Below are 27571 nucleotides of genomic sequence, written 5' to 3' on the forward strand. Positions count from 1 at the left end.
CAGGATAAGACTTTCCCTCAGATGACTTTTGGAAACACTGAAATATTGCCAGGATATTGCCAGGCTGCTGAGCCCAGATGGGTGTTAAGGGAGCTGGCTAATGACACTGTATGGCCTCTCTTGGCAATTTTGAAAGGTTGTGGTAACTGGAGATATTCCTAATGTCTAGAAAAGGGAAAATATCCCTTCCATTTTAAAAGGGGGAAAGAATGGTAATTTAGGGACCTATAAAGCTGGTCAGCCTCGCCCTGAACCCTGCAAAGGTGATGGAGCAAATCATCCTGTAAACCATTTCTGTATGTAGACTGGATGAAGATGACTGGGGACAGTCAGCATAGATTTATGAAGAAATATGCTTGAGCAGCCCTACAGCCTTTTATGGTGAGGTGACTTGTTCAGTGGATGAGGAGAGCAGAGTGGACACACTGTTTATTGTGGCTTTAACAAAGCTTCTGACAGCTTTGTTCTTGTAGCAGCCTTCTCTTATCACAGCCTCACTGACAAAATAGGGAAGTAAGGGCAGACCTAGAGCAGAGATGGACTGAAATCTGACTGAACCGCTGCACTCAAAGGTGATTAGTAGCATAAAGTCCAGTTGAAGGTCAATCAGTATCTGTGTACTCCAGGGGCTGACACAGGGGAATGCATTTCTTAACATCTTCATAATGACTTAGATAATAGAACAGAGTCCATGCTCAGCACATTTACAGAGGATGCTGAGCTGGGAGGAGAACACCAGATGGGTGTACTCTCATTCAGAGGGACCCTGATCAGGGTAGAGCAACAGGCCAACATGTACCTCAGCAAGTCCAACAGAGGGAAATGCCAATCCTCCAGCTGCGTAAGTCTAACACTAATCATCACTACAGGCTGGGAGCTGATCACCTGGAAAGCAACTCTGAAGTGAAGGACATTGGGGCTCTGGGAACACCAAGCTGATAATGAGGTACCAATGTGCATTTGCAGCACAGAAGGCCAATAGCCTCCTAGGCTGCATTAGAAAAAGTACTGCCAGCAGGTTGAGGGAGGGGATCCTTCTCTACTCATGCATATGGAGTGCTGGGCTCAGTTCTGGGCTCCCCTATACGAGAAGACATAGACAACACTGGAGAAAGGCCAGTGAGGCACAACAAAATTAATCAAGGGACTGGAGCACGTTTCAGATGAGGAAGAGGAGCTGAGAGATCTAGGACTGTAGCCTAGAGAGGAGAAGGCTTGGAAAGATCTTACTCATGTGTCTAAATACCTGATGGGAAAAAATAAAGGGAACAGAAACTGATTTCTCACTGGTGTTCAGTGATAGAAGAAGAGTCAATGGGCACAAAATACAATATAAGAAATGTTGCTTTAACATAAAATAAGGAAAACTTTCTTACAATAAGGGCACTCAAACACTGGCCCAGAGAATAGATTGAGTCTCCAAATCCTCAGAGACATTTAAAAAACAATTGGCCATGGCCTTGAAATGACACAGTTCTGTGTATGGATCTCCAAAGGCCCCTTCCAAATGGAATGATTCTGTGAATACATTTGGTGGAAAACAAGTAAAGACCTGTTAATTTGATTCTTGGATACAGAACATCCATTTTGTGAATATATTTAATCTATTTATTAAGGTCCTGCAGCATGTATCATAGTTGGTTCATTTGATGCAGGTGGTCAAGAAAGTAAATTTAACATAGGAAGGCAGATCCTAAATATGTATGTTAATAGCTGAATAAACATTAAGGAAAAATTACAGATCTGGAGTAATTCTGGAATGTTCAGTACAATTTTAGGAGAAGTTGAACCTAAGTCCACGCACCAAGTCTGAGCCATGCTAACTAGCTAACACACAACCATTTTGGATTTATGCGAAGTACAATAAAAAACAAAACTTCTAAAAACCATTTTAGAAGTCACTGGACAACTTCTTGGTTGAGTGCCACAATCATGTTTGTTCAACTGGACGTGCCTCCTCTACAGCTCAAGTTGAACCAAAAGATAAGGAATGACACATCCAGCAGAAAAAACTCACAGGAATATACCATATTAAAAAAGTACTTTGCCTTATGTGCTAACTCCTCTACTTAAAAAAACAAAACCCATCATATTGGCATAAATAAGTAGTATATTTAAGTTTCATTTAAAAAAGCTTCATTTAAAGATAATTGACTTGATTAGAAGCTAAAAAAAAAAGTCCCACGGAAATGCCGGGGGTTTTTTTAGCCAAGGAAAGTCTTGCATTAACTTTTATTCCTAAGGTAATGAAAACCACATCAAATAATCAGAAAACTAAAACTCACCTCCTAAACTTTGCTGTTAGTAATCAGATAATCCTTATGACTTACTGAAACAATTACCAATTGATTTATAATTTAGTAATTTATATTGCCATAGAAACCTAATCTCTCAGCACGTCTCTCTGCCATTTCCTTCTCTATTTAATCACTGATGAAGCATGACCCTCTCGCCTTCACAGGCAAGTTTCTTGTTCTGCACCCAGATGTCTGGGTCAGGATCAGTGAACACTGTAGGTAAATGTGCTATCCATGGGTATGTAAGTGAAAGTCGTCTTTCACACACTAATCTCAACAATTAATGTCAATAAAACCTAACTCCAAGACTGATAAACCAAGACCAATGCTATGGGCGGATCAGTTCTCACAGATTACTCAACTAAGAAGTATCCCTTAAGCTGCTTAATTCTACATCACTCTTTTATAATCTTAAGGAATCTTACATTTGCTGTAACTTTCTGTACATAACTCCATCCAGCAATTGCCTGTAGCAATGGTGGCTACCAAAACTTAAGGACTGGAGTGGTAGTGAGGAGAGATTTAATATCTGTCTATAAAGGGACAATGGCACTAACTTCTGGTTGTTCTAACAGTGAGTAGCACACCACTGAAGTCGTATAGACCTGTAGCCTGATTCCAGTATCAGCACACTGTGTGGTTGACAAAGATACTTGAAAGAGACCCTGCATACAGTTTAAGGCAGTCACACCAAACATCAGTGCTTGAACTGTGGGCAAGAACCTTCTGTTTCCATTTAAATAGAAAAGCAAAACCTTCATAGTCACATACCTCATTGCAACATTGCTGCCATCAATAACTATTGGCCTCAGGTTGTCTCCATCCTCTGTCACATCCTCCTGCAGTGGAGACTCTGACCTCTGAGACTCTATGGAAGACGCTTCACGCATTACACTAGTGTTAGCATTAGTTACAGTCTGATCAGTCTCAGTTTTATTCCCAAGTTTGACAAGTTCTCCCAAAATATCATTTATTAAAGCATCAGTACCAAGTTTATTTAGTACAAGTTGAACCTGCTCTTCAGAGTAACCCAACTTAAGTGCAAACTCCAGTTTGGTTTGATATTCTTTCACCACATCAGGAGGCTTTTTGACTTCCTTAGGTACTATCTGAGCCTCTTCTATCCTAAAGTCTTGCAAGATTTCATTTCTTTTTAGTATATGAGGCTCTAAGCAAGGAGATCGGCACAGCTGTCGATGAGTCTTAGGCAATAAATGTGACTCCGATGCAGAATTATTCAGTCTCTCTGACTCATTATCAGAATTTGTGCTTTCTTCAGAGTCACAGCTGGAGCTTCCAGAAGTCTCTTCAGATGTCTCCTTTTCTCTGTCTTCTTTCCTAGAATTAACCTTATCCATTGTTGGCTTCTCCGCCATCGACCAAGGTACAATTGCATTTATCTCTGTGCCAGTGCTCCCCACATAAAGGTGGCCTAAGTCATGCCCCAGATGATCCTTCAAGCCCATGAAGCTGCTGCATGCACTTGACTCCACTTTGCTGTTTTTCTTGTATTCCTGAATATAAAGTGTTCCGTATTCCTAAAGAGAAAACAAAAATGTTGCAACTGGTTACACGCATTACTTGTTTTCTATTTTCTTGCTGCTTCCTCAGAACTGCATTTATTCTCTTGCAGCCGAGAAATAGAATTTATTTCTCTTTTTAAACATGGAAACATGGAAGGCTTTTTGTGGAAAAGACTCCTCCTGAGGAATATCTATAGCTAAGTGGATAAATAACTACCTGTCTTCTGAATGTATCACATGTTTTTACTTACACATTTCTAGAAATGGATTTATGAAAACATATGAAACCAAAGACTCCAAGTTTACCTACTGTAATGTAGAGACAGGACTAAAGTAATTATTTAAAAACAATGAGATATTTCTTCTAGCATAAGACTGTGCTGCAACAATAAAAAAAAGTGACTATAAAATACACTGGAAAAGGTTTTCAAATGAAATGCCTTACAGTATGTTGAACAGAAAGAAATTAGCATAGTGCTCTTATTAGTAACAGAAAACATGATTAAATAAAAACTTATTGGTCCTGAAAGACAGCTCAATGGAATACACTGAAACTATTTCTGAATTCCCTTATAAAGTGATAATTAAGTCTAGAAAGACTAATTGTTCTCAACAGAGTGTTGTATTACTAACATATACAGCATTTAGGGACATGGATTGATCTAATGGCCAATAAAGGAAATGGAAGTTCTTGCACTAACTCCAACAGACCATTCATCAAGCCAACAAAATTAAAAGCTGCTTTCAGCTCCTGCACCAGATTTGTGCAAGCCTTTAGATAAATCAAAACTATACGTGTATAGATATGAGCCAATTAGGAAGAATGTAAGAAAAAAGTTGCCATTTCCAGGACCATATACTCGCCATATCAGATCTTCTTGAGGAATTTTGCATAGTCGTTAGTTACAGAAGTTAGTTATATACAGAAGTTAGTTACCCATTTCATCACAAACATTACTTCAACAACCTACACTTAAAGGCAGATTGCTACCTCCTTCCCTTACTTTGTTCTTTGAAACAGCAATCTTTGCTAAATGCTTCAATAAAGAAAATAAAACATAAATTATTTCTCATAAATAAAAATGGACCATATGGACCAATTGTACTGCAAGGTTACCATGAAAAAGAAGAATTTAAATTAAGGAAAGACTACGAAACAAAGAGTTCTTTCACACTTCCATCTTGTAAGGCAGAATATAAAGCAAGATATAGAGACAAAGGACTTCACTTGAACTTAAAATTTCTGTCACCAAATACATTAACTCTCCCATATCCTTACAGGTGAGCATTTAAGACTGATGCAGTATTTTTAAAATATAGTGTACTTGTGATAAAGATTTGAGAGTATGAACCAGAGAAATTAATCCAGGTTTAAGATTAGAGAGAATCAAACATACAATCCAATCCATGGCTCAGTAAAAGTAGATTCTATAGGCAGGGAGTGCCAAGACATCACCATTGTGGCAGAGTGTTCTGGTTATGGGGCACAAAAATCTTACTTTACCCAAACAGTTCTAGTTAACATAAATAAATCTCATCTATCATCAGTGCTTTCATCTCCAACACTTTAATCCCAGCAAGACTGATAAGGAAGAAAACAAAGTTTAATTTAGATCTTATCTTACTACATGGCAGTAGAGCTCTAATTCTCATGCATTAATGAATTAATGAATATTGCCTTCTCTGAAGGCAAATCTTTAGGATTTCAAGCAACCCAGAGATTAAACACAACAAGAATTTAGGAAATGAACCATTTCACACGGTGATTTATTAACTAAGATAATACACTTTGATAGCACAGAGGTAGTAACAAATCACAATATTCCAATAAAAAGATACAGTTAAAAAACCAACACCGTGGCCTTCACAGAACTGACACACACACACACACAAAAATTAAAACAAATCGCAAACAAGCAGCCCCTATTGGAAGCCAGGCTGCCTAGCAACCAGCCTCTAGTTGCTAGGATGCGCTTCTTTAACATACCATCATGAATACTAGCACAGCCAAAGAATAATTTGGTATGAACAAAAGCCCATGAAAGAGAGCGGGACTTAAGTGCGTCTGGTTTCCCCTCGGAGAACAATGCAGCTGCCAAACCAATCTGGAAGCCCCGACATCATTGTTCCACCAACCCCACAATCTGCTCTGACTCGAGGAAGTCTAGTTAATGGGCAATACTTTTAAGCTGGACTGAAAAGTTGAGCTGGCTCATGTACTGCTGCTGCAGAATACAGGGAGATAATGGGTCACTGCCTAAATCTGTGTACTGTGAAATGTCATTTTAGTATTGAACTACAAGTGAAGGGAGGGTTTTTTTAGAAGGGGGGGAAGAAGAGTTTGCATATTAACAGCATCAAATACCAAAAGCCTGAAGTGCATAGATTAGAAAGAGGATTTTTTTTTCGTGTTAGTTAAAATAATACTTAAGTCATTCTTCAATCACTTCTTTCTTGAAGTTTAAGTGCTTTACAGCAACTACAATCATAACACCCTCCAGTGTGATTCAAAGAAGTCACTAGCATATGAATGTGTCTGTAGATCAGGCATCATATGAAACGTACTTTAGATAATTTGCACATCAACTGCATATGAAAAATGACTGTAGCCTGAGCTTGGTCCATTGTTAGGAATATATACATAATCAACCTCACATCTATCTGCTTTAATTTTCCTGTCAATCTCCATCATGCTTCAATATATAATTGCTTGTTTTGCAAAGAACTCCACTGTTTTTCAGAAACTATTTAAAGAACAGAATAATAAAAGCAGCTGCTTTAACATATCCCACAGATAATATATAGTAATTATATTATTGCTTTAAAAGGGTAGTTAAAATTGTACTTGTACTGTAAACCCAAAGCTAAATATTTCTGAAACAGTTTTGCATAAGCAGTACACTATTCCTGGCATTTGGCCTAAACCCTGCATGCAAAATGAATTTATTTTCAGACAAATTTTTACAATGCCTGGAAACTTTGCATGTCTTATTTGTGGTCAGTACCATGTCTTAGAAACATTACACTTTGGAGCTCCAATCATGATGTCCTTTATGAGACTCATTGACTAGAACCATGAAAATCAGATGTCACTGTTGAATGCTGCTGATTATTTTGTCTGGGTTTGTTTAGTGAAGAGCAACATGCCAGGCAGTCAATTTGAATGAATTTGTATTCCAAATAAACACTAGTGTACCTATATACAGGACAATGAAGCTCATGAAAACCAGAAAAGGTCAGATTTATCTAAGGAGCAACAGCAGCTAAGAATTCCTTTATTCACAAGGACCTTTTATTACACACATATGGTTTTAAAGTATGGTGACTGATACAATGCAATATAGCTAAGAAAAGCATCTACTATGAATTCTGAGTCAAATGAAAGATAAACAAAAATCATAAAAAAAAATTCATTCATGAAAATCTTCACCTTTTGGTTATGCTCACCACAGCTCAGTAAAAGACTTGTATTTATGAAAAGGTTAATAAAATGGGTAACTCCCAATTTGGACATACCTATGATAACAAAAGTTTTATACTGTAGCCTATTTGAAACTACAGTACCCCACACTGTGTTCACTGTTAAAGGTTTAAAGTACTGTACATATATTTATCAGGTATAAATACAATAATCCAGATGAGCACTTCATTACAGAAGTATAATCTTTTACCATTTCTTAGAAGTTGCCATTATTTTCAGCTAACCATTAACAACAATCAGCCCCTCAATTCACCTCCACACAAAACAGAAATATTTCTCAAAGGGATGTGGGCTAATCACCTAATATTTTACTGTGTATTCAGAATATTTTCCACTTACAGTTGAGCATAAAATAAATAATTTAATGCAAATTTAGTTCACAGAGGAAAATAAGAAAGTAAAGTAGTGTCACATGGCACAATATAACAGAAAATGTGTATTTTCAAAAGACCATCAACAAGTTTTGGAAGATACAGTCTACAAGGAAAGAGTTCAACATGTTTTCACAGAGGTAGACCTTTTCTAAGTCTCCTAAACACAAAATGTAAAATATTGAAATAATTTTGTTGAAACACTCACTGCTCGTCACAAACAGGAGTGCAGATCTGATCAGAAAAGAAAAAAGAAGAATGTATCCGTTATCCAAATGATAAAGATACTGCAACAATGCAAATAAAATAATGAATATGTAATAAATACCTACTGCTGTAGTTTCTATGTATTTAATTACCATTGTATTTGAGCGAGTGCTGTTGTCTGCATCATTCTATCCAACAAAGGAGGGATGTCCCATTGAACAGATTGGTTAATGCTCTGGGGCAACAGATGTCTACTGGAACTGCAGGAGACCAGCAACTGGTGGCCTGCCCATCTTCTGAAAACTTTCAATAGACTCATGCATATGTTCACACAATAGGGCATGTGGTAGAAATGCAAACCTCTTTTTAACCCTTTTATATGCTCTCTTTCCCTCTCAACTGATATATGAAGGTCTTTGTTTTGGACTTTTTTTTTTTTACAGGATCCTTGAAACATAGGCTCATGGAGTACACAGTGTTTGTTCTTCAGCCTAACATCTTAACTCAAAATATAAAACAAAACAGATTAGAAACTTTATAAAAACAGCCGGACTACATCTGACACACTGATAACTGGTTTTAAAAACTAAAAACCTTTGACTGTAACGCACTCCTACCTGAGACCAACCTAATGCTCAATCTTACACGTCAGTATCTTCAGATAGCCTATAATGGAGCTCTTCCTGCTTCCACAAATGTGGTAAATTTCACCCAAGGTGTAGTATAATGGAAAAGGTGTCTATTCATGTTTTTCTTTAAGAGCTTTTTCTACTAGTCATAATTTAAGTAACAGCTTATTTGCAAAAGAAGGTAAATACCTGTAACTTCGAAGTTGAAACCTCTCCTTTTCCCTACTGGGCTACAGAATTTGTTCTGCTGATGGCGACTCCTATCATTTTCAAATTCTAGGAAATGCACCATTACTGATGCTTTCAAAAGTTCCTTAATAGAGTGCAGTGTGAGTCAATGCTCTTTAATATACTTAATCTTAGTACATAACTGTTTTTCTATCCCTCTTTTTCCAAGAGACACCCAAAGTGTGCAAATCTCAGCTGACACACAGGCTAGCTCGTTGTCCAAATGCAAACTGATAACGCTGCAACACCAGAAAGGTGAACCATCCCGTTTGTGCAGAGAGAAGCCCCTATACTTACGTTGGCTGGAAAACACACAGACATTGGTTTCTCTTAGCTGTTCCAGAAGCAACTCCTTAACACGATTTCAGCTGCAGACTTCAGGCAAGCAAGCAGAACAATGAATGGATGAACAGATGGACCCGCGATGTCTTTGCTTAACCTACTACCGAGCGGCTGTGGAGCCAATCACGGCCGGCAGAGCTCACAATTAGTTGGCTGGGCAGATGCAAGGCAACCTCCCCATCCTGCATCAGGTTCGGAGGTTTCTAAGATAAGCAAGTTGATGTCATTCTCAGGGTCTGCCCCGGGCAGCATGTGTATTAACGAGGGGTGTGCAGCAACAATAGGCCATACAAAAGAGACTAGCAGGCAGCTGCTGTATGAGAGCCAGAGTCATTAGGGAGCAGGCTGCCAACAAGAAACACCTGGCTTGGGCAGACTTCAGCTTCTCCTCATTGTTTCTAATTCATGAAACAAAGAAAAGAATTATTTTTTAAGGAGTAAAAATTGTGAGTTTCTATTAAAATGTATCAGTCTGAGGAATATAACCCCCTCTATTATGGAAACAAAATGTTCTTTGTCAAGAAAAATATTAAAGAAAAATAAATCTATCAGTAGCTATTGTAGTCCCCTTTTCTTGTTAGCAAAATTAATCATAGTGATATAAAGCACAAGGAGGTATGAAAGGAACCCACACTAAACACTGAAATGCATTCAGAAACTGCTTTCTGAATTTTCTGACACTTTTCTACATTAGTCAATAATTGCAACAAGCTTGCATTTACACACAACTGTAAGAGTACTTGTAAGTAATTTCAATTACTTACAAGGAGGGGGTGAAAGCGTTTAAACTAAAAACACATAATATTAATATATGGGATAATGGATATTTTTAAGCAGTTGAAACATTACAGCACTTGATAGAAAGGAATTACAAACCACTCTATTGTTCTGGAGTCCCTCATATTTGTTTGCAACACAACTGCTTTCCTCTTTTACTTTTTCACAGATCTGTTCTAGATGCCAAGATCTTTCCATCTCTTCTTGATGACAGAATATTTGAACAGAAGTCTGGAGCTAGGCCAGATCTTTATTGTTTTTATTTTCAATTGAAGTAATTGACATAGAAACACAAACTCCAGTCCACATCTCCCCTCACTGCCCACATTTCCACTGCCCAACACAGACATTTAGCAACATAATTGTAGCAAGGTTTGATGCTTGGTAAAAAAAGGTGGTATACTGTGGACTTTCAAATAATAATTTGCCACTGCTGGTAACTTGAACTGAAGACAAGTCAAAATAAAGGAGGAAGAGATTGTGCATTTGCAAATGTTCATCTGAATGACTACTAGAAAAGCATATTTACTAAACTTCAGCATCATTACATGACTAAAAACAATAATGAGAGACACAGAGGCAGCTGTCCTCCTCTGCTTGTGAGGACAGGCAAACTGCTGAGAAATATCTACTGTGATTTAATAGAAGAAAAGAATGAGAATAGGTTTTGTTAGAACTGTTTTGAGCAACTTTCCAAGCTTTATGCAGATATGAATGTAATTAACACAGTAAATGAAATTACATACTGTCATGCTATTACACTGACACACTTATCAGGTGCCCAGATATTAAACTTCAAAGAAAAAACTCCAACCATAGTTTCTCCACACTGTCCATTAAACACTCCTAAAAACAGCTACTAACACCGCAATTTTGGACCTTTTTAGTCAAAGACAGGAGGAGACTCCACACTAATTTCTGCCACTGTGAACACAAAGACTGAGAGAAAGCTACCCACGAGCACAGTGGGATGCCTGATCCCCAGCACTGGATTAAGCCTCTTTGCCAACAGCAAATAAAAGCAGTGATCTGAAAAAGCTAATCAGTCCCTGCTGTGGTATTTAGACTACCTCAGTTGCTGGTATTGGATAACGTTAAGCATATTAAAACTTCTGTAGGCAAAACTGGAAGCCAGTCCAGTTTACCTATGTCCAAGAACTGCACTTAAATGCAAGCAGGATCACTTGGCTAGTCACTTGTTATCTCTCTGATTAGAGCCAGGCATTTGCTTTGCAATACAGAGATGCTTACTTTGCAGAGACACATATATACACATATATACCCTTTATATACATCCATAAAAGAGTACTCTGTGGCAGAGAACTGCTGTACTTACGGTTCTACAACTACAACTAGTGCAAGTGTATTACCCAGTTTAGAAAACTGCCTTAAAAATAACACTGCAAGAAGTTCACTTGCAAAGACCTGCCCGCTCTACGTCTTCTACAGTTAACAACATTATCCTGCTTTGTGTACATCCAAACTCTCCACATACCAAGTGTAGGTCTTCAGGGAACCAGGGAACTTTAGTTGCAGATTAAAATTCATGCAAACAAGCATGCTGCAGCACTATGACCAAAATGAGAATGCATACAATCTGAAGACTTACATTATATTGTTACATTTACAGAAAATACTCTAGCAAGCTATAGTTGGGTGAATTAAGAAGACATTTTCTAATTCTATCTTGTGCACAACATCGGTTACTTAAACCAGCTTCCTCTTCTGGAAGTATCTTCTCAGCTCCTCCCTAAAAAGTTGGGTTGTTGAAGGTTTACAAGGTGTCAGATCATCCTATTAAATCATGCTTGTGATGACAGAAAAGCATTCATATTAAGGCTTATCAAGCACATGAGGCTTCTTTGTGGGAATGATGAGCTCACAAAAGACACCTTAGTAGGAAACAGTGGGGCTCTGCCATCACATCTGTGAAAGGCTGTAAGAGCATCACCAGAAAGTACAAAGCAAGCACAAGGCACACAGCACAAAAGGACAAAGCAAGTTCTACTTCTTGTGCTAAAACCTCCAAATCCAATAACGAGTTCAACAGCTCCCTATTGGAACACTCAAAATACAAAGAGGTAGTAAATTAAATCCAGACATAGCAAATGCAACGGCTCCTTCAATCTTGCAAGATGAGTAAGCTATAAAATCCTGTATTTGTGGCTGCTAGGTATGGGACATTTTGTACAGTGCTTATCAGGTCCTTAGTGCCACTTGATTAAACAGCAGGTCAGCATAAAATCCTGAATTGCCTGGAGGTGATGGGATGCTGCAGAGAGACACAGACCAGGGTGTCTCTTGGTTTGGGCAAGGGGTGGGAAAGAAAGCATCCCCTTTATCCTCCCCCCCACCACTGCCCAGTGTGGTGTGAAAAGCACGCATGGAAGGACCGGAGAGACCAAAGGGGGGAAGAGTTGGAGCAGCTGGGAAATTCAGACAGCAGAAGCTGAAGGTATTAGGGAAGCACTACTATAAGGCAGAAAAATAACCCTTAAAAAAACCCCCAACAATCTGCTAGTTCCAGACAAATCTTGTTGTTTCAAACACATTGAAAACAATTTAAAAAAAAACTTATTTAAAAAGGAATTGTTTTATGCAAGCATACATAAAATATATAAGCATACATAAAATTGGCTGTCACTCCAGTGGTATTATTACAGCAATTAGAAAGACAATTTGTCCCATTGATGTGTTTAATTACCTTTTATTTTACAATTTTGTTCTAAGCCTCCATTATTAAATGATGCCTTTGCAAGAACACACTGCAAAAGTAAAATCAATCACATACCACTGCATTTATGAAATAGAAATTATAGAAATTAAGGTTATAAGCTACAGACAAAACTCAGCCCAAAAAAAGGTGAAAAACTTATGTTTACTGTTGGACTTGGGAACTGCAAGGGAGATGCTTATCTTTAAAATTACAAGGTGGCAATAAAAAAAATATTCTTTTCAAGTTATACTAAGAGATAGACTATCTTAAGTAGAATACTTGAAAGAAGTTCACCTAGTTTTGAGGAGTGGTAAGTGGTGCTCTAGACTGGATCTACTCACAGTCAAAACCAGACAAAAACCACCACTCTACAGCCATACAAAGGAATTAAATGATCAGTAAGGAGTGCCTGGAATTCAGAAAAAGAACTGATATTATGATAAAGATGAGTAATGTTTTGCCTAGAGAATAACTAACCTTTCAAAACCACCATGTTTTAAAATAAGGTTCAACTGTATTTTCAAATGCAGTGCAATTGCTCTGTAGAAAAATATGCACTCTCAAATGCATTAAAACAAAGTGGTGAAGAGTTCTTTTACTCTTTGAAAAAATACTCATCTATCTCTAGTTATCCTTAAAATTAAAAAAGCAGAGACGCATTTTCCAACAGGGCATAATCTGAAAAGAAGGTCAAAATGTCTAAGTTTCTGGTATAATCCCATTAGATCATCAGTATATTGGATGCATGCAAGACCTGAGCAAACCATTGCAACATTTATCAGGATGTCCTCTGAGGTTTTGAATAGAAGCGAAAACCCCAAGTGTTATTATAAATAGTGACTACTATTTTGCTAAGCACGGGTAAAACAGATCCAGTCTTCACTTTTCTGTTGGTAGACAATGCCAGTGACCATGCTCATCACAACATGACAAGACACCCACCTGCAGCTCCACAGTTTGCCTACATCACGAGCCCAAGAGGTTTGAGCCACACCAGCCAACTATACAGAAAGCATAAAAACAGCATTCTGTGACACCAAAAAACACTGGCATAACCCCTCACTACCACACTGAGATGTAGCACCTGAAATGAAATACATTTTCTGAAGCAGATTTTAATTTTAAAATTAAATAGTTTTGATCATAAACCGTGGAGGGTTTATGATTACCTAAGACGACGATGATTTCCTCAGTATTGTAATTTATAGATACTCACTGTAGGCATGGATTCTTAAGATGTGCTCCTTTCACAGCATCACAGAATTGCTGAAGTGGGAAGAGATCTCTGTAGGACATCAGGTCCAATTCCCCTGCTCCAGCAGGGCTACCAAGGGCCAGATGCTGGACCCTGTCCAGATAGCATCTGAACACCTCCAAGAATGGACACTCCACAACCTCTCTGGGCAGCTGTCAGTGCTTGGTCATCCTCACAGAAAAAGTGCATTTCCTAATGTTCAGAAGGAATAGTCTGTGCCCACTGCTTCTGGTCCTGTCCATGGGCACCACTGAAAAGAGGCTGGCTCTGTCTGCTTTGCACACACCCTTCAGGTATTTATACACACTGATAAAAAACCCACAAGTCTTCTCTGCCTCTTCTCCAGGCAGAACAGTCCCAGCTTTCTCAGCCTTCCCTCCTAGAGGAAATGCTCCAGTCCCTTCATCATCTTTCTGGCCCTTTATTAGACTCCAGTAACTCCATGTCTCTCTTCTACTGGAAGGCTCAGATTTATCTCACCAGTGCCAAGCAAAGGATCACCTCCCTTGTCCTGCTACCCAACCCCTTCTAACACAGCCAGGCCACTGCTGGGCCACAACCAGGACTGCTTCCAGCACAATGACATACAGCAGGCTCAAGGATTTCCAATCTTTAAGTGGATGCTCCAACTCAAATGTGGTTAAACCCCAGCATAAACATACAAGGCACTGTAACCACACCCACACAAGCACAGCAGGGCATGCACACAGATGGACAATCCCAGAAGTCTTGCTTCTGAGGGCAGTAAGTCACAATGCCAGAAATTCCTGGTTTTTTTGGGGGGAATAGACAAAAGCTCTATGGGAAAGTATTCAGGGGTTTACAAGCCAAGAAAGCACTGAAATCTCCTTCTATGCACTAAGGTGGCTGTAGGGCAACTGCTCTCATCAACACCATCTCATAAACTTTAAGTGTGAAACACACTGTCCATTTTTGCAACAAATGGGGGAATAGTGTTTACTTTAAGATTGTAACTGTTTAATTTATTTTTAGTTTTATTATTTATGAATTGAATGAGACACTGAGCTACAAAGCATTCAAGGGAAAAAAAATGTTTCCACCAATATATATATATGTTAGATTCAATCTCCTCCCTTCCAGAAAGACGTTCACTCCCACTTCACGTTTTCTGGTCACTTTCTGAGCATGAAAATTTGAACTGTCTAATTAACCTTCTCTGTGACAATACGGGGTGGCCAGACAATGCCTACAACTGTACAAAGTGTACACTATCATGCTTAGCAAAGTACATTTATTCAAATTTGTTCTGTCAGAAGAAAATCCTCTTACAAAACTAACACGGTTATGTGGAAAAAAAGTATTCACTTTAATACACTTAGCTAGTCAACTTAATATCTTTTATCTGTGCCACAGACTATTGTTAAGAGTTTGAAAGGTTAGTCAGAGGAAAATAGGCCTCTCAAACTGTCTAGAGACATGATCAGGTTGTGTTTCAGGCCATGTTGCTGGCAATAGAACCCCATAATCTCCAGGGTTCCTGGACACAGTTCAAGGTGTTGGTTGGACTCTCTGTTGCCCTAAATGGCATCACAGTGTTATGCTTATTTGAGACACAATTCCTATGCCTGTACCACACGGCTACAGTTGTCTTTTTGGCCTCGAGCCTTCTGCGAGAGAGCTGCCAGCAGTGGATTTTCTGCACGACTTTCGGCCTTGCCATTTACTCTCTACTGGGATGAGAGTCAGAGAACATGTTAAGGTTCAAATTTTTACCTAGATTTAGTAAGATAAGAATCAGAGAAAACAGAGATGATCATGTAGTTTGTTGAGACACACTTAGCACATAACTGTTTCTTACTTTCTGAGGAAGCTTTCAATAGATCTGACAAGTGGTAACAATAGCCAGATCTTACTCAAAGTGGGTTACTGTAGCTGCAAATTAAAGTTCCAAATGAACTTGAATTCTTGGAATGAAAGAAAATAGCTGCACAGAAGTCTATCTTACTACCTGTCTTTTAAGTGTAGCTTTTCTTCACCTTTACTGTACTCCTGAACACAGCAAAAGACACAAGTCTCGACACTCAGTTACATACAGGCTTTGAAATCCTACTATTTTATACATTAATAAAACAGCTTACTCATGTTTAATAACCTAATACATCAGAAAGAGACAAACCGTGTTAGTTATTTAACGTAATTTTTCCAGCTATTTGCAGTCTCAGAGTCATTCTGGGCTCAGAAGCCTGCAGCTTTTAAAGTAGTAATTAATACTGCTGACCAAATTTTCTTGTATTTAGTTGAAAAGCCAGATAGATTTTAGACCTATGAATTCATGCACACATGTATTTAATTAGGCTAACATTTGAGCCCTTCTGAGCCCTCAGAGCTCATACTTTGCTCTTCAGAATCCTTGTCATGAAGTTAGATCTGATAAAGACATGCAAATAGGAATACTTCATTCAGAATCTCTAGAGGTGAACCAGTCCAACAACCCTCACTTAGTACAGGTTCAGCTACACTAGGTTGCTCTGTGATGTACAAATGTGCCCCCTGTTGATGGAGTAAAAAAGTTACCCTTTGTCTCCTTAAAAAGGAAAAAAGCCCAGAAGTTTCTCTCCTCCGTTTGGTTAAAAGGCACCCCATAGGACCTTGGAGACTTCACCTCAAACTTAAGGATAGCAAATTGGACAGAAGCCAAAAAGTCCAGCCTAAGCAATTCACTAGAATAAGAAGAGAACAAAAGAAGTAAATTGCTTTTGTGAAGTGTTTTAGGAGGAGCAAGAACCTCTTGCCCTGGTTCAGGTTTTCTCTGTAAAGAGCTTTGTTATTTTTTCTTTTATTAAAACTTTTTGTTTCCAATACTGTCACAGGAACCATCCTGCTACTTTTATGCCACTTGAAGTAGCTGAGCTATCAAGGGTACAATACTTGTCTCTGAGAGCTTGTAAGACCCGGCTCAAAGAGACCTAGTATTACTGTGTCTTTTCCTTTTGAGCATTTCCAAAACTGGAGACTCCACAACTTCCCCAAACACCTGGCCCAGTGTGTAAGTATTCTCATGGTGACATTTTTCTTCATCTTCATCCAGAATTTCTCACTATACCTTGCCAACTGCTGCCTCTTGTCCTTTTGTTATATGCCTCCAAATAGAGTACTTTGCCTTCTCCAAATAAGTTACAGAGCTGAAGACAGCAATAAGATCCCACTTTGTCTTTTCTTAAACAAGGCTGAACAAATTCAGTTTTCCTGGTGTCTCTCCTTGTTACACAATGTACTCCATCCCCCTTATCAACCTGGTAGCCATCCACTAGACTGGCCCCTGTAAGGCAGTGTCTTCTCCCATCTTTTAGAGACCAAAACTGAACTCAGTACTCCAAATACAATCTCACCAGTGCCAAAACCAGGTAAATGATCACTCCACTTGGCCCGATGGCAATCATCTTGCTAATATACCCTCTTTAGCCTTATTCTCTATTTCTGCAACATCACCTTACACTCATCAAGGGATGAGGCTTTATGGTCCACAAAAGGATTCCATGTCAGCAGATGAACTAAACCCTATTTACAATGCCCACTGGAGGCATCTGTTTTCAGTCTGCCCACTACAAACATTTTCTCATCGGAGATCTCATAGGCATAATGATGAGTGCATTCAAGCTGTAGATGAACAATTCAAACTGCTCACAGAAGTAGCAACAAAGATCAACTTTAAGATGATGATGCTTATTTCACACTAATGAGTTTGCTTATCTGAGGTCTCTCTTGCAACATATGTATATATCAATAGCAAACTGATTTGTAACATACTAATGTCCAAAATTTATTAAGGCATTACATGTGAATTATAGAGTCCTACCACAGCCTTATAAAACTTTGGAGCAGCCAGTTTTACAAACAAATCAGATGGCAGATTATCACCAAATACTGAACAAAACCTCAGGGAGAGACCATGCACTCTACCAATACCATTAAACTTATCAAAGAACAATTATTCTCACTCCTGAAAAAAACTGCCTGCATAATTTCACAATGCAAACACACCCTAAATCCCTGTGAGATATGTAGTTTAGTTTCTCCTGAATGATCAGGCAAGGGTGGTTTACCAAGTTTCATTTATAAGCAATGCTCAATTCAGAGAAGCGGGCAAAGAGCTCAGACAAAAATCGTGACTTTGAATGAGTTCTGGCAGTAAGGTCAAGCTCCAGGAAGTAAACATTACCTAAACACCTTTAGCTCCACAGTCTTTTGCTGGAACCAGATGAAAGTCCCATCAATGTATGCATGATAGCAGATGTTATTTTCTTCCACAGAAGAAAATAACAGCTACAATAAAAAACTAAAAGAGAAGCGAACAAGTGGCTGGGAAACAGCAGCTGAAGTAGAAAACTCTGATTTTAATCTTTCACCAGAAAGCATGTGCTATAGCTCAACAACTTCAAGAAACCCAGACTGTAATCCCAACAGTGACAGTTCCAGCACTAACAAGTCCAACTCACAGCTCAGCAAGGATGGCAAAAACCTAGTTGGCAACCCAGCAAGAATGGCAGCACGAACCCCAGAAGCAGCTGCTACAGAGACTTGTGAACCCAGGTGCACAGCCCTGGGCACTTGCACATCACAGTCCTTCCCTAGCCAGAACAAGCCATTTCCAGAGGTGTATGTGGCATTACAAATAGCATGTATTGGAGTTTCTGCTGAAGGAAAAATCATCTGAGATTTCCACATTAGTTGAATGTTTTAAGGTGGAAAAGCCTTAGGGGATGTTCTGCAAGCTATGAGGCTCTAAGGCTCTCCACTAAGACAAAGTTTGAGATCTCCACGTAAGTGTTTATGGCATTCTTATAAGAGAACTGTGTCTCATCAATAATGAAGCCATGTATTGAATCTGGAAAGACAGATAACTCAGCAATTCAAACATTAGCTTTACAGATGACAAAGGATTGAAGAGACCTGTTGAGAGTCAAGGCACTAACTATAACGGCAACTATGAGAGCACAGAGATGAAGAATGAGGTACCAGCTACTTGTGTTAACAGCTTAAAGAACAAAAGTAGACTAGGAAAGTAGCTTCTGCTAAAGGAAATGCAATCTGCCCCTTTTCCAGACAACCTCTGCCAAACCACCAAATTTCATTAATCCTAAAATAAAAGGTCTAAGTCATAGCAACACTGAAATTTTCAGTACATCACACAACTTCAAAGCTTCATGGGACTGATTCATTGATTTCACAACTTAGCACATTACTTTTTACAGCTCATACGGGAGCATGGTTCATGCAAATGGACATTTCGGAATTATCATGTCAAGCAGTAAAGGGCTCAAGGATTTTACTCTTTAAGATGCTCCCCAGACTCTGAGCTTTACCTACTCAGAGCAAGCAAAATGCTTTTCAGGTATTTGCAATAACCTGTGTCACATTTACTGAACACCTCCAGCTTCACCGATTCTCCATTCTCTGGCACTCTTCTGCAACTTTCAACCACCTCCCAAAACATTCCTTTCATACCAAAAGAAGCGACTCTATTTCTTCCACTGGGAGGATTAATAACATCCATTAAACTTTTCTGTACTCCTATCCACTGAATGTCTTGCCCCTCCCTCCTCTCTACCCACTCTTTTCTCAAAATACCAACTTCTCATAAAGTAAAATCCTTCCTTCTGAATAAAGCTTTAGTTTCCTCATTATTCACTCTGAAGAATACATTTTAAATACTTTGTATAATACTGCAGAAATTTTATGCAAAGAACATCTTTATCCTGAAAGAATTTAGAATTAAATCACTCTGGTCTAAAACAGAGGTATTGAGAGCTACATTTATGAGCACAGAGAAGGTTTCTATATTTAAAGGACAGCAGAACCTGGGATGGTCTAGAATTCTATTCTGTATCCCTCTATCTGTACACACACATATGTACATATAAATATATAAACAGACACCCACTCTTTCAGGAAGTAGGATGACGTATGTCAAATTTTAAAGTGTTACACTGGTATCATAAATCAAGCACATATTACCTTAAAATGGTCAAGACATCAGGAGAGGTAGTCTGGTGCTTGCTGTGACATAAACCTGGAAGAACGATGAATCTCACAGCTGCAGAGGGTGAGCTACGTTACTCCCCAGGGGAAACCTTGAAAACATCTCATCTGGACCTTTCAAGTCAGGAGAGCAGAGGTACAACTCATAAAATTCAGGTATGCTCTCAAAGCATTCTCATTCTGCAGCTATAACTCAAGAATGAATGGATCTTGAGTTGACCAAAGCCCTAAAATAATTCTTTAATGAGCAGTACAACACCCTAGCAGAATGTGAAAAGTCAGTGTCAAATGTCAAACCCAGCACTTCATGCTAAGGAAAAAGCAATTTGGATTTTTGGCAGTGCAAGCTAAGCTTTTTACATAAGACATGTGATCTAACCTGAAGTAATCAATCCTGATAGGTAAAAGAGAAATGCCTGGTTCATCTAAGCAGAAAGCCCCAAGGTTACAAAAACCTCCGTCAATTTCTGCTCATCACTAAACAACTTGGTAAGGAACATGCTTTTTGACAGAGCCTCAGGCTGTTACACAAAAACATTTAAAGATTAAGAGCTTTTCAATGAAAAATCTCCTCTAGGTCTGGAGATCTGCCTACTCCACAAGACATACAGAAGAAAAAATACACACAGGGAAAAAAAAGTATGAAAAAAAAGGAATGGGGCAAAGGGGAAAGAAGAGGGAGTGAAATGCCTCATAACTCTACCAGAAAGGCAATTATGAGCAGATTACAATTGATTTTCTATCTATTTTCTAACTGAAAATAACTACAGTTTGAGGCCAGGAAGTGAGAAAAATTACGCTGTTTCTTATTACACCATCTCACCTTTGCTTTTTTTATAGTCTACTTTTAACATATAATTTAACAATTAAAATGAAGTGTCAATTCTTTCAAGCATAAAAATATGGGCTTGTTCAATTAATGGGTTTCTTGATTCAAACATATGGTAGAAGTAGTACATTTATTGCAAATATTTAGCAAGCTTGGAGACATGAAGCATTTTACACATAACTATGCATGATAAGAGATATAAAGCATCGTTCTACAACTTCAGTCCTAGGACAGAAACAGTTCAGAGTCTTCACAGAAACAACTCACTGCAGTCTTCGTACAATATCTGTTTCTTACAGTAGCTCAGACACAGTTTTCAGTACCCCAAGTCAAAAAACAAGGTGCAATCACCTAAATCATTAATAAGGCCACTGGTTAGCTCCCATGGCAGCAAATACTATGGAAATGACTGAATGGTGAAATATCTCTTGAATAACTTAGAAAAACTCTTATCTATTACTACCTAGCTACATGTGAGACATTGCTTCAGAGAACAGCAACAGCAGCAGAGTAATATTTATAGAAGAGGAAAAGCAGTTTTACATCATACATTTTCTACCCTTCCTCCCAGTAACTATAAACCTTTCCCTTTTTTACTACTCATAATCATTTCAGTTTCTAAGAATTATTTAAAATAAAGATTATGAAGATATTGATCATTGGAGGCTGAAGCTAGAAAAATCCAGATTATGATCTGTTTTAATTTAAAAATAAAGGACAATTGGGGGGGGGGGAAGAAACAGACTTTTTAGTTCTCAAGGGCAGATTTTTTTTTTTAATAACTGGTTCAAGACAGAAGTTAAGGAGATGATGCAGAAAATACTAAACAAGATTTTATGACTCCTGTAATGAAAGAAGTCAAACTAAATCACACATCTCTTTTTCACCAAATGGAGTTGCCTAGCTGCAGCCATTTCCAAGTACAACAAAAACTGACCCGAGCCAAACAAGTTCCTCATTTTATTTCACACTGACTTTGAACTGCTTTTTCTTTCTCCAGCTTGCTTGGTTAAAGAGTACTTTCAACTGCACGTAGCATGTATAAGATCTCATAAAATAAAATTTCATAAGGTTTTTGACTTACCCATGTAAAAAGGAACAGTAAATATATAGTCAATAGGTTTCATCAAATATCTAACTACATCTCCAATCTTTTCAAGTTTCACCAACTACAAGCCTAGTTTTCTTCAAAAGTACCAACAGCTCTGGAACACCAACAGTGTTTTTAAAGGTCTGTACAACCCAGAGAAGCAGTCAGTGAAATCAGTGCAGCAATGTTGTTCAGCACAGCAGTCAGCATGAAATGCACAATCTGCACAGATGAGTCAAGTCTGGATAATCTCTTCATGCTCTGTCAGGTTGAAAGTATGAGGTTTGTTTTTAAATTGCATACCTTCAATAAACTCCACTTCTCTGCATTCACATTTTAAGACAATATTTTTGAATGTGTGTTTTGATTTGCAGATGTGTAAAAATACTGTTAGTGGAGTTCTATCAGGATCTTATAAGTAATAACTGCCTTTTAAAAAGGACTGCAAATGGTAATGGTAATTGCAGCATCACTGGGTGACTGCTGCCCAGAAGTCTGGTGTAGCAATAAAGGTGTAATAACCAAGGTAAGATTTGTAGAGAGATGAAGTACTTCGAACTGGTTCAACTACATCCATTAGGAAAAGATAAAAAGTAAGTTTTCAAATTTTCAATATTAAGTGGTCTAATTAATAAAGAAGAGGGAGCAGGGAGAGAGAAAACAAAATTTTACCCCTAATTCCCTAAAATTTCTGTAAATGTGTTTAACACTGACAAAACAGATTCTCTTTAAAATGCCAACATGCTTGAGTTCAGATTCATTAATGATAGATTACACTCTGTTGAAGTGTAGTATCACCCTGGAGCATTGCCAGTTAGAAAATTCAGTTCACTAAGACATATCTAATGTAATCCTTGAAGAAGGTGTATTGTCAGCTCACTGCCTTGCTATATAGGCAAATGCTACATGGTAAGGAGACAGTGGAAGAGGAAGTACCCTGCCAATTTGAAAACCCAGACATACTTGTATGGTTTATTTTCCTTCCAGATCAAAAGACTGTGCTACTGCTATCTTAAGTATGCTGTTAATTGCATAACCCTAAGAGGCTGCAACTATGAGTTATGTCTCCGCTTTGCAAACACAGATCAAGAGGACAAGACACAGTAAACACGACATTTCAATACATCTGTTGTTCAAGAAATGTAGCCTGCCGTTCAGTGGGATACATTTACTTAAGTCAACTTTTGGCAACACCATCGCTTAAGGGCTATTTCGCCCTGTCAGACGCACCAAACCAGAGCCAGGCAGGGGAGCGTGAGACAGGGCCAGGTCCGGCTGCAGAAGGTGCTGCACAAGCACAGCCCGGCGGAGTTTCCTCCCCCGAGGCATTAGAAAATAGCGTCACCGCTCCACAAATACAACCCTACATACCCGGCGCTACTCAGACATGCCTGCAGAATTACGCCCAAAACACACAGGTGATTGAAAATTAATTTTTACGAGAAATTACTGCTTAGAATCCACAACCAGATCTGAGAACGGTGAAACCAACACGTATTGCGGTTCGGTTAAATAGAGCAAGCCAAATTATGCAGCCCGTCCTCTCTCACAAAGCGGAGGGAATAAATCTACACTTTCCTCACAGAATTATTAAAAACAAAACAGCCACAGAAACAACCTCAAAAGTTAGAAGCAGGGGAACGGCAGGGTAGGGAGAGTACCTGGAACAAGTTCTAAATTCCTTGTCAAGCTCCCGGAGCGCGCGGGTGCGCGTGTGCCCGGGCCGGCCGCAGCAGGGCACGGCCGCGGGCGGGGCGCGGCGCGGCGGGCGGGCCAGCCCGGCGCTGGCCGGGGGGCACGGTCGCCCCCGCCGCCTGGGCCCACGGCTCGGGGTCGGCAGCCAACAGCTCGGGGAAAACTTTCCGCAGGGACGGGGCCTGCCGAGGCGCGGGGCGACCCCGCCGGCCCGTCGGGGCAGAGGGCCGGGGCCGTCTCCTCCCTCACCGGGAAGCGCCGCCGCGCCGCGGCCTCCGCCGCCCGGGCGACCTCCACCGGGCGACCTCGGGGAGGCGCCGGGGGCAGGGCCGGCGCGTGTGTCAACACGGGGCCGCGACGCCGGCCCGGCCCCGGCGATGGGCGGCGCCGGGGTGGGAGCGCGGCAGCCTCGGCCCGGCGCTCCCTCGCCGCCATCGCCGGGGCCCGCCCGGGGCCGCCGAGCCCCGCGGTCCCGCAGCCGCCACCCACCTGCGGCCCGCCGGCAGGCGCCGCTGCGGGCGGCAGGAGCGGCCGCAAGGTCGCTTTCACCTCGCCCGCATCCCCGCGGTGCTGCGGGCCGCCCCTCGCCGCCCCTCGCCGGGCACGGCCGGGGTGGACGGACCGGGGGCACACGGTGCCGCGAAACCCGGCGGGGGAACCGCCCGGCCGGACCTCGGTGGGTGGCGGGCAGACAAGGGACAGGGCTCACCCCCCCCGCCGTGAATTCCCGAAGGTTGCCGCGGTGCCCCCCTCCCTGATCGCCGCTACGTTACCGGCTGGGGCCGGCGGGGCGGGCCCGGGCGGCGCGGCCTGGGCAGCTGATCCTCCGGCCCGGCGCGGGTCCTGCCGCCATCGGAGAAAGCCGCCGGGCGCTCACGGGCGCTCGCTGTGCAAGTGTCCCTGTGCCCCGCCGCCCCGGCTGTGCAGGTGGAGAGAGGGCGGTCGGAAAGCTTTCCGCCGAGGATCACGAACTCCCTTTGTGACAGAGTTGGTAGAGACCTTAATTTCCGTCCCGTGTTCTAATTACGAGGTATTTCCTCCCACCCCGCAGTTACTTTTATGCAGTTGAAGTAATCTACCTCTCACCATCCCACCCAGCCTTCTGTGCTTATGCCGAGGCGGCTGAGCGCCAGGAAGCTGCTTAGAAGATATGAATGAAAGTCTGGTGGTGTGATTACAGCTTGCAGCTGATGGAGCATATCGTATACAAGATAAGACATACTGCCATTGCTACTCACAGGCTGCAAATGTGTCTGTCTGTGTGTGTGTGTATAATTGTCACCCACTGCTATTCTACTAGTGGAATTTATAAAAACCTTTTGGTACTCACCAGAAAATGAGCCAATTTAAAAAAAAATTGCATCCAATTTACACAAATTCTACACAGAAATGTGAGCCCAACGTGCCACTTTGAAGGGATTATGCTTTTCAATAAAATGTGATAGATTTGCCTCAACAAAAGACTGCGAAGGCACAGGGCTGTTGCTTTCTTCTATGTTTCCACAAACCTCTTTTAGAGCTGACATAACCTGTAGAATGACGTAATGATTTTGTTCGTTTGAGTCATTCATGACAAAGTGTTGAATTTCTCAGTAGATTTCACCTTCATCCTAGGCATAAATTTAGAGAGTTCAGTTCATGATGCAAAAGCCACCTCTCTCCCTTGCTTAGCTGTATGGAAGGAATTTGAGGCCTCTACTTAAGAAATTAAAGTGCTTGTTCCCTCAGTCTCATATGCTGATGCTGTTTCAGAGCCAGAGTGGTGTCCAAATGTGATTATGAATATTAATTTAATAGGGGAAATTGGTCAAAGCAAAACAAAAGAAGGAGACACTTGTAGTGCTACTTTGCTGCTTATTATGGAAGCCTTTGCTGGTGATTGAGAAGCATATGAGTCAGTTAAAAGCACTGCAATGCTGGAGAAAATGATTCTCAATTATCAGAATAAGAGAGAACAGAGCAATATGTAATTGAATTTGAAACTACTTAAAATCATGAGAATTTCACATTAACTTCTTTTTTAGTATACTATAGCTCATCCTGAGTTTGTCTAAAGTGGTTTTTTTTGACCTCATCTGTTTAGAAGATCTTGTGATTCTATAAGCCTACAGTACATTGTGAGTGATTAAAACATGCCACTCATAGGCATGAGTTACGTTTGCTCAAATTGGGAGGGCTATTCAAAATGAAGAGAGCTTCTTGATGTCACTGCACTGCTCGTTGGTAAAACCTCATTTCCTCTTATTGCCTTAGGAAACAACTTATTTCTCAATTAAAACAGAAACAGGATTCTGACTTGGGAGTCAGAAACCAGGATTTTTCTGTTCTGTGACCACACACCCACGATATTGTAATAGTACTTTCGAAGGAGGGGTTGTGTTTAAGGACTTTCTCGGAGTAGGACAGTCAAAGGCTGGGGATTTATATGCCTTCAGAACTTCCCGCATCTCTTTCTTTCTTCCCCATTGTATGTCCCCACTCATTCCTACATCACTGTTCTTCAGGTTTTGCTGAAGCTCAGGATTTCCATCGCTTCTTTGGGACTTTCACACCACTTTCCTAGTCAGCTAATGAAAGAAAAAGTTGTTAATAAATGAGAATGTACTTGCAGGATTGATCAGTATTTAAAAGCAAAAAAAGAGAAAGCAGGAGCAGCTGCCCTCTTTAGAAACCAGAACATCCTTTGTTTCCAGAATCTGTATTGGCATAACTACATAATATAGAACAGCAAAAGTTTATAAACAATACTTTTTCTGTAAAACTGATCTCCTGTATGTGTTAACTCTGATTTCCATTGTCTTCTTTATCAATCTCTGTCAAGTCAAACTTTCATTAACAGCTCTACATGAGTTGTCTCTCTTTTTAGTGTAAGAAATGCACATTCATATTTTCAGAATTTCTGTACCTTCTCAATTATGTTGTGCACTTTAGCTGTTTTGCATTACTTGAATATTTTCTGCCTCAGACAGGGAATGGCTCTTTCATTCCTTTGGTTGTCCAATGCCCTGGCCAGCCCATCTAATTGAACCTACTTCATTGAACCTACTTCTCACCCTCTTGGCTTGGGAAGCCTGTGTTTTGTTCTTCTATCCACAACAACTTGCTTCTAAGGTAACCCCCTAAACTCTCTTGATCCACCTTGTGCTTGAGACCATCATATATGCCAGAGCAGATAACTGATTTCAGCATAATGTCATCAGTATCAGTGCTTGTTGATTTTGTCTTCTTAAAGAACTGCTGCTTTACTTGAAGATCCTGAACTAAGTGTATTTCTTGTTGGCTTTCTGCAATGGTTGTTTGACACTGGTTGTGTCTACCTTTGGCAGGTAGACACGTACGCTTTCCTTCCATGTAACCACAATTTATGGTCCCTGATTCCAAACTGACATCCTTGAAATATCCAGATGTCAGCTCTTTGTTAAGCCTTCACCTGGCATTTTTTTACCTTTTTTAGCCATCACATTTTATTCAGATATTTTTCATCAGAGAATCTCGTGCTGCTTCTGCCATTATTTGTGTGGAAAAGCCTACGTACTTATATGACAAAGCTGCTACAACAATGTACATTTTGTTAATTTATGTTGCCACAGCAACTGAGTCATGCAAAAATGTAGTGTTTCATTGTTTGGTATTGCACTTTGGCATCTGATACAAAGCTACGGGTATGTAGCCTGTATGCAGCTGTTATGGAGCTGGGTCTTAACTAGATAGATAACCTTGCCTATCGAGTAGGTATCAATAGCTACTGTCAAAATGGGCGTACCAGCTAGCATCCTGTAGTTATCTAAATCCAGTTCTGTTCAGTTTTTTGAGGAATTAGAGGCATGCTGGAAGAGGGGTTTAGGATCTTGACATGCAGAAAACTGGTCTAGAAAACATAAGACAGGGTGGGGGAACAAAAGCAGTGAGCTGAGACAGGTATAAAAAATTGCACAAATTCAGGAAATGAACAAGGGGTGAAAAAGTAATCTTCTGGAAAGGAATCTGGAGTCTATGATAAGTCACAAGCCGAGTATGATTCAGCAATGTGTTTTCCTGGCAAAAACAGTAAACATTCTGGAAAGATATAGATATGGGGAGAAATCTGTGGGCTCTATGCAATATTGGTAGGACATCAATGGGAGGACTAAT

The 27571-nt window shown here is 40.2% G+C and overlaps 1 protein-coding gene across 2 annotated transcripts in view; it reads right to left on the bottom strand.

Annotated features, from left to right (window-relative positions):
• Positions 1-24403, bottom strand: part of ZC3H12C (zinc finger CCCH-type containing 12C) — a 44689-nt gene extending 20286 nt beyond the window's left edge. The window contains exons 1-2 of one of the 2 annotated variants that reach the window (XM_085581116.1): positions 24214-24403; positions 3069-3835 (exon numbers count right to left, since the gene is read on the bottom strand). In XM_085581116.1, the coding sequence (XP_085437242.1) occupies positions 3069-3763 (695 nt within the window). In that variant the 5' untranslated portion in view covers positions 3764-3835; positions 24214-24403. Of the gene's footprint in view, positions 1-3068; positions 3836-23406; positions 23564-24213 lie in introns of those variants that run through there. The other variant, XM_021525700.3, reaches the window with a different exon arrangement.
• Positions 24404-27571: the final 3168 nt, after the last annotated feature.

Source organism: Lonchura striata, chromosome 1 (assembly GCF_050655825.1).
Source record: "Lonchura striata isolate lonStrDom1 chromosome 1, ASM5065582v1, whole genome shotgun sequence".
In the NCBI taxonomy this organism is placed as follows: Eukaryota; Metazoa; Chordata; class Aves; order Passeriformes; family Estrildidae; genus Lonchura; species Lonchura striata.